Source organism: Octopus bimaculoides, chromosome 19 (assembly GCF_001194135.2).
Source record: "Octopus bimaculoides isolate UCB-OBI-ISO-001 chromosome 19, ASM119413v2, whole genome shotgun sequence".
Classification (NCBI taxonomy): Eukaryota; Metazoa; Mollusca; class Cephalopoda; order Octopoda; family Octopodidae; genus Octopus; species Octopus bimaculoides.
This window is the reverse complement of record NC_068999.1, coordinates 41376734-41386068: the sequence shown is the minus strand read 5'-3', so window position 1 is coordinate 41386068 and position 9335 is coordinate 41376734. Positions and strand designations below refer to the sequence as shown.

General features: G+C 34.4%; 2 protein-coding genes across 3 annotated transcripts in view; both read right to left on the bottom strand.

Annotated features, from left to right (window-relative positions):
* Positions 1-9335, bottom strand: part of LOC106880429 (uncharacterized) — a 139790-nt gene that overhangs the window by 129425 nt on the left and 1030 nt on the right. The gene's annotated exons all lie outside the window — the stretch shown is intronic.
* LOC106873993 (protocadherin-15-like) overlaps positions 8214-9335 on the bottom strand; it is a 115246-nt gene continuing 114124 nt past the window's right edge. The window contains exon 9 of the mRNA XM_052974703.1: positions 8214-8288. Within this exon, the coding sequence (XP_052830663.1) occupies positions 8214-8288 (75 nt within the window). The remainder of the gene's footprint in view (positions 8289-9335) is intronic.

The window sequence follows — 9335 nt, the reverse complement described above, 5'->3', positions numbered from 1 at the left end:
TTGTATGTTGTGTGTTATGTATATATGTATATTTATGTCTATTTATGTATGAGTGAAGTTACATTTATAAATACGTATATATATATATATATATATATATATATATATTTATACACATATGTACACGCGTGTAAGTGTATACACCTGATTGTATATGTATGCGTGCAGTTATACACAAACGCATATATATATATACACACACACACACACACACACATATATATATATATATATATATATATATATATGCATGTGGTTGCATTTATAAAAATGTATATATATTTATGTGTGTGTGTGTACTCACCCACACGTACTTACACAGACAAATAAATATATACATATAAATACATATGTTGGCATTATTCATTCACATATTCAATACTTCAATACTTCATTGTAAGCTGTTTTACTAACTTTTCCTTGAACAGTTAACCCCAGGTTTCGCCCACACACAGACACACACACACACGCAATTTAATATTTACACATCCATGTGTATATACACTCACCTAGATACAGTGGTGTATTTACTGTGATTGTCCAATGCCTCTATACGGTTCATTAGTTACCTTTCATGTATGTCACCTGTTATTGTCCTGTCAAAATGGACGCTCATTCGTGATATATTTGTATCATGGAGCGCATGTCTTGCTTTAGAAGATATATATTTTTGTAATGTATATATGCAATCGGCGTGTACGTGTATACATGTATATAAGTATGTAATGAGTGAATATATGCATTTTTGTGTGTAGTTAAATATATATATATATAAATAAATATACACATATATATGTATATATACATATATATATATATATATATATATATATACACATGTATATATACACATGTATATATAAACATATATACATATATATACACACATATATATATCTACATGTATATATACATATATATATACATACATATATATGTATATACTTATGAATATATATGTGTAGTCTGTCTATATGTACATATGTATGAAATGCATGTATGTAATGTGTGTATGCATGTGTTTATATATATATATATATATATATATATATATATATATGTACGAATAAATGCATATATGTGGACACATGTATATATGTTATGGCATGCATACTTTTCTTACAGAAGTAAAGTTCTTTGCAAACTTGAACTTGTTCACTAGCAAATTGACAAGGCTTTTTTGTTCGTGTCAAGACAACTGCAGGTATTTGTGATTATGTGAGAGCGAGTGCACTTGTGTGCAGGTGTATGTGTGGATATACTTAGATTTATGTTATGCGGATGCATACCTCAGCGCATTTGACTGCGCGTTTTGTATGTACGCATGTATGTAGGCTGGTGACTGTGTGCATACGTCTATTCTAAGAGACTCAAATGGAGAGTCTGAAATCTTTATAAATCTTCAGTGTACCATTAATCGATCGGATTTGTAAGATACAATCAGTTTGTTTTGTTCTTTCTTTGAAAAATCTTCAAAAATGTTATGTAAATCTGTTGTTACATAGGCCAGTATGTCTACCGTAAATGGGACGAATACAATCCTGCAGCCTCAACAGAAGAGCTCCAGGTTCCTCTTTACATCACCATAGAACCACAAATAGTCTCTTCTCCAACAGTCTTGTACGTGACATTCACATTTACCGGATGTCTGACCTTTACTGCTGTGCATGATACTGGTTCCTTGCCCGTACCGGGTGGCTGAACTCTTTTGGAGTACATAATTCTGTTTTCTTGTCCATGTCGGGTAGCTTTGGTCCCCTACCCAAGCCAGATAACTGCTTATGGAACAACATCGGGTCTGTTATACATGCATTATATTCTCACCAGATTGCTGTTTTTATTGGAATGTTCCAGTGGCATTCAGTTTCCGGTATGCATTTGGTATAGCTGACAGTCGGGAAAATACATCCAGCAGATTAAGTTATAAATTGTTTTCACAATAATATCATGGATGAGGAGTTAATTAGCATATTGCAGACATTTCTTTCTCGGGTGGTGGTGGTGGTAGTGTGTGTAACTGCTGATCAGTTAGGACAGTGAATCTAAACCAGTTTTTGCCTATGAATCATTTTGATTCCAGTTTTTGTCTACTGAACCTCCACAAACAGTCAATGTTTTAAAGAAATCCCATTATATTTTTGTTGTTAGATATTGGGAATGATATGAAAAAAAAAATTGTTAAAAGATTTCGTGTATCTTAGAAATGTAAACAGTTTATTTGGATAAACTTTAACAACAAAATCTTATATGGATCCCTAAATGGCGTATGGACAAATGGACAAGTTGGCGGTTTGGAGGTGATGTTGCGTTATTTCTGTCTTAGAGGTAGTTGTAACCTGTCACTTCTTATTTTTATTCATTAACTCGCGGTCATGCTGGAGTACCATCTTAGAAAATTTAGTTGGGATAATTCTAATTCTTGTTTGATCATTTATATTTTTTTCAGAATTGCTAATTTATGGGGACGTAAACAAACCTACATCAATCTATAAGCGCACACACAAACACTTATGTACATACTCAAAAGGCTTCTGTGCAGTTTCTGCAAGACAAAGTTTCACATATAAGAGCCTGATCGGTCTAGAGTTATACTGGAAAACATCCGCGACCTGGAACTAAACTCGAAAGCATGAAGTTTGGAACGAGATTTCATTCGTGCTTGCGTTCACACACACACACACACACACACACAGCTCGACAGCTCTTCCCGCATAGACACATACATACATTATATATATATATATATATATATATATATACATATATATATATATATATTATGTATGTATATATATATATATGTAAATATGTATATACATACGTAAATGTATATACATATACATACAAGTACATCAGATATCTATCTACAATTAAATTTAGACTCTCTCTCTCTCGTTACACACACACACACACACACACACACACACACACACACACACACGCTTTAGTAATAGATAAAGTAGTGTTGTACGTTAAATCTCTGTTTACATTGGAGTCAGTGATTTCTGATTTCCAAAGTGAACATGAAAGGACGTTTATTATTCGCTTTCATCTTCACTTTGTTGAACTGAACTAACGATATGTTTTAAAAAAATTTAAAATCACACACACACACACACCAGTACACACACATTGTCTTACAGAAAGACACATCGACTTAACACAGCGAATAATACGAACACTGTTAGTTGATTGTATGTAATATATATATGTGTGTGTGTGTGTGTGTGTGTGTATAGACATAAATATATGTATACACTCATACATTTAATCATATAAATATACATGTAAGTATATATAAAGTGTCTGTATGCATATATACATGCACACATATATATATATATATATATATATATATATACATATACACATATGGATATGTGCGCCTGTGCGCGTGCGCGCGTGCGTGTGCGCGCGCGTGTGCGTGTGTGTGTGTGTGTGTGTGTGTGTGTGTGTGTGTGTGTGTGTGTGTGTGTGTGTGTGTGTGTGTGTGTGTGTGTGTGTGTTGTTCTCGATCACTACCGATCATGACAGCTTTTAAAGTTATTTAACAGCCTCCCTCCAGGCATCTTTTTGATCGGCTACGGATGTCCATGACACCACATTTCCAAATCTCATTTTGTTTCTTTTCACATTTATGTTCCCTGTGGCTCCCATATATGTTACATATACACAGCAAGCGAGATCGTCTGCTCCGTCTTTGCTCTTTTGATACTGATAAGTATCTGCTGGTGGCTTTGTTATTTAGCTTGAGGTCAACTCCGACCGTGTAGCCTTTTTGTCGCAGGCATTTCAGCATTTCGCTTCAAGGTATCTTGGACTGTATTACTCAGTGTGTCCCATTTTTCCTGAAACGCTCTTATGTATGATTAAATGGATATTTGATTTGCTATTTCTAATTGAACCGGGACCCAGCCTACCAGCTACAAGAAAAAGAATTGGAACCCCATCATGCAGCCTGACGTAGTCAACCAAGGATAACAAAAGAACGACCCATTGGTATGAAATCTGATGAGAGTAGGACGATACCTGATGGTGGTGGTGGCGGTCGTTGATTGACTCAATCGTTAGTATTTTATAGTAACGATATAATAGATCGAGATATGGCAAATATATTGATATGGCAACGGTATGAATATAGTAACAATATAAGATACATCACCGATGTGAATATCGTAGTATATATATCGTTACTATATCTATAGTAAATATACTCTTTTACTTGTTTCAGTCATTTGACTGTGGCCATGCTGGAGCACCGCCTTTAGACGAGCAAATAGATCCCAGAACTTATTCTTTGTAAGCCTAGTACTTATTCTATCGGATCTCGTTTGCCGAACCGCTAAGTTACGTGGAAGTAAACACACCAGCATCGGTTGTCAAGCGATGTTTGGGGCACTAACACAGACACAAACATATACACAGACATATATATATATATATATATATACGACGGACTTCTTTCAGTTTCCGTTTACCAAACCCACTCACAAATCTTGACTCAATAACGATATATAGTAAATAGATATACATATGGTAATGATATAGATCTATCAAAAATATAGGTATAATAAGAATATAGACGTTTTTGAAAAAATATATAGAATATATAAATATAATAACAAACCAAGGAGTAAGCCTGAAAGTTGTTGCTGGACTCATTAGAAAAAAGTAGTCATGAAATCTTCAATCACAACTTAAAGTCTTATTGAAAAGACGCAGAAGATAATTGTTTATGGATTAATTGCAAAGAAAGGCAGGTTACGCGCCCTTGTCATGAGGATCTCTTGGATTGGTTGTGGTTTTAACTGGAGAAATAGCCCACAACTCAGGAATTATCCTCGTTCCTGGCCAACCGTGGCTCTAATGTTTAGACAGCCTCTGATTCTACTGAAGGTACCAATAAAATCCCAGTGAGTTTTAGGTGTCTGAGATGAGTTCCATATACGTTAAATCCCTACAAATAGATGACTAAATATAACGAGATATTGCTACATTTGGAACGCCATCAACGTTAAGTTTGCTCAACCACATGCTGGGTAGCACGGTGCTAAACATAGCAAATATTTGCTTGGCGTGTGAAATGATAAATTATTGATATTTAGCATATCTATAACTAGGTATGTCTAAATAGTCATGGCTGGAATATCCTCGATTATATTTCTGCTTAATCACGTGCTATACAACAACAGCAACAACAACAGCAATAATAATAAATATTTCTTTGTTGTTGCCAGATGATGAAATCAACCAACCAGCCAATCGGACAACTCAAAAACTGAACGAAACAACCAAAATATGCTAAATGTTCTCTATGACTAAATCTTCTCCTCTATTATGGACAGCCATTATACATGGAGACCATTCTCGTTAGTAAGAACTGCCAGAATTTATTGCTGTTGCCAACATCGTCACTGTTAAAACTATTGATTCCACCTTATTATTGGACTGGCAATAATAATGTAAAATTTTCGCTGATGCTTATAATAGATAGGGCGTTTTATAAGGCAAATATGTACAAATTTACACATGTATACATACTGACAAATTCTCTCTCTCTCTCTCTTTCTTACATACACACATGTGTGTCTGTGTGTAAGTGTGATGCATATATATATATATATATATATATATATATATATATATAATATAATATAATATGTGACAATTAGTCGTTTGCCATAATAAAACTCAGGGTTTCGGATGCCGGGGCGGAAGTCTGCTCCGTCATCTCGTCAGTTATTAAGACAAACTTAATAACTGACGAAATGCCAGACAGGCTTCCGCCCCGACATCCGAAACTCTGAGTTTTATTATGGCAACCGTCTAATTGTCACATGTTATATTATAAATAAATTCCTCTATTTACATAGTATCGAGGTCTCATTCATTCTTTTCTTGTCATATTATTATTATTATCAATATATATATATATTCACAGTCTTTCACTTCTAGCAATATAAAACCCGTTCAAGTACTTCTGTTTTACTTTTGGGACACACATTTACCTATCTCCTGCATTGCAATTCACCAGCTTCAGAACTCCAGATTTTTATGTTACCGGAGTAAACAAACTTGTAACTCGTTGGCAAAAATGTGTTGATTGTAATGATACTTACTTTGATGAATAAAATTTCCGCATTGTCGAGATATATTGTGATGAATTTCATGCTTCAAAAGGTTGCTTACTTTTTACTCAGCCTGATTTAAGTTTGGATTTGTTCATAGTTTACGAAAGGAAAGATTTGAATCTTGCACAAGCCTCCATTGACACACACGCACACACACACACACCGGCACTACCACCACCACGCTTATACTAACATGATCAACGAAATATCGTGAAACCCGGAAGAGCAACATCGAGTCATTTCAGCAGCATGATAATTATTTACATTTTATTTGGTCACTGCGTATTTGTATAGGATTTGTGTGATTGTATGTGCGTATATATATATATATATATATGTGTGTGTGTGTGTGTGTGTATATATAAACTCTATATACGCACGTTCACAAGCACGTGTATGAATGATAAAATATATAGTAAATGAGAATATATAATCATAAACTATATAATATATACATACATGCATATATATATATATATATATATATATATATATATATATATATATATATATTCACAGTCACATACATCACTCACATATAAACGCATCTATGTTTACGCCTGCACACACACACATAATTGTATAGCATATATGCACGCATCGATAGCAACTAAATAGTTTACATAAAATTTTCCGTTGAATGCCGTGCAATTAAGCAAAAGATTGGTTAAGTTGAAATATTTTGTCAAAATATTCCGTTACAATAACGCACTAATTAGGTTTTTGAGATGACCGCAGTTTCAATAAACTCTTAAAGCCTTACTATTTACAAAAATGTCATATACGCATTTATCCAAGTTGTTGTTGTTGTTATTATTATTATTATTATTATTATCATTATTATTATTATTAAGGGAGTGAGCTAACAGGATTACTAAAGCGTCGGAAAAATCCTTTAAGGTATTTATCTCTTCCAACTCTTTATATTCTGAGTTCAAATTCTGCCGAGGTCGATTTTGCTTTCGATCATTATGACATCGATAAAATAAGTACCAGTTGTGTACTGGGGTTGATCTAATCGACTGGCCCATTTCCCCAAATTTCAGGCCTTGTGCCTATAGTAGAAAGGATTATTATTATTAAAAGAGTGAGCTAGAGGCATTGTTAGAACGTCGGAAAAATCATTTAAGATATTTCTTCCGACTCTTTACATTCTGGGGTTGATAGAATAAGTACCAGTTGTATACTGGGGTCAATGTAATCGACTAAACCCATCTACTTGTCCCGTCCTTCGAACTTACTGGCCTTGTGCCAGAATTTGAAACCCTAATTAGTGTTTGTGATCCTGACATAAATTGGTTTTTAATAATTTGAAGAGTCTTGCAAAGGATTGTAAAATGTCTAGGACAGCCAAAAACGAGAAAACAATATGACTAAACAGAAGAGAAAACGCAAGTTGGTGACTAAACAACAGCATGACACTCTATGAGAAACTTATCTCTTCCTGTGGTGGGATGAAACACGGACAATAAAGAAAAGACAGACGATGGGAACCATTTGAAAGAAAAGAGCAGTATAGGTGAGAGGACAAAGGATGAGCTTGAGGAAAACTTAAGTCAAAAATAAGCCTTTAGTTTATCAAGAAGCTCATGCGAACTTGTCAGAGGGTGAGACAAAATTTGAGCTTAGTTTAACATCGAGAAAATTCACGGGCATTTTCAAAGGTCCAGGGGTCCACTACTTGGAGCAATAGGAAGTCAATCTTATGTGATATCGTGAACTAGCGTCAGTGAAGTCTTTCTACGCCAATGCGGTTGTTTTAATTGCTTTCATTTATATCTATTTATATTTATTTTTTTGTGTAAATTTCTTTACGGATTTCTTTTACTATACGGACGTTCTCCCGCATTATGGAAGTTTCTCGAAATGCTTGCCGTAATGTGGAACCACACAACGTGAAATGCACTTTCCTCATGACTTCACTTTAACTCGAAAGTCTCTGGTGAAAATTTTCATGTTGCAGAAATTCTACGTTACGGTAAAATGTTCAAATTCGCTCTTGTGTTTCAAAATCTGTTCATATCTTTTAGCTAGGTTCTGAGATTTCTTAATCGTTTCGCTAAGTAAATGATCTTACGATGTTTACCCATTTTGTATTCCACGATCAAACCAAGCCCCCCTTCCTTCATCAATATGGTCAACCTTTATGGAGAAACTCTATAAAATCATGAAATTATTATGTTTTATGACAATATCTGACTCGTATTCAGACCATTTATTTCTACTTCAAATCCTCAAAGTTAGTTAATTTCTCAATTTACCTTTTATCGATACACCGTCGCCTGTTTTTATACACGTCAAAGCATTGTTTTAAACCGTGGGTACATCTTTTGCATGGTAGCTATTTGTATTGTTATTCGTGATTCAAGATGGCCTCAGAAGGTGAGAGCAGGAGTAGTGGTAACAGTAGTAGTCTCAATAACATAAACGATAACGCTCCCTAATCATTTCCAAGCACAAATAATAAATTCATATATAAACAATGGAAAAATCAAACGAACAGAATTTAGTTTCAGGCAATAAAGCTCAAAAAGAATGTTAATTAATTTGAAACATTAGTTAAAGGAAAGCATTAATTAAAATGAATACAAAAATTTAAAAAACAAACAAACAGTAACAAAACAACAAAATCTGTTTGAACAGTACAAACAGAAACAACACACAAACAACATCTACATCTCCTCTTTGCAAGCGTTGTGAGTCAAAAGGAGGTTTTGGTATGAGCCACTCGAGAAAAAGGTGAAGATGTGAACGACGATTGATGTGAGAGGCAGTGAATCCTCGTTCGAGGAATTTACCCAGGATACAAGTGAAGAAAAATGCGTTATGTAATGCAAATCGTTCTATCCGATTTTGTGAAATAGTAAGAGTGCATTTGCAAGTAATGTCTCCTAGGATAGTTAAAATGGTTATTTGGTGTCTGATATAATTCTAACACTGGAATCACTCTGTCCGGACCCTCTCATTCTTGTTCAATAAAGTGCTACATCCTGTTAGTAGATTTATTGCCTAACACTGTAAAACCCACTAGACACGACTCCCCCACCACACACATACAATGATATATGTGTATATATATATATATATATATGTGAGTACGATACAAGTATGGGAGTGCGTGTATATATAATATATAGACATATATGTGTGTGTGTGTGTGTGGGGGGTATCTGTATTTTCTCCTCTTCAGGTTTTCTCACCCAC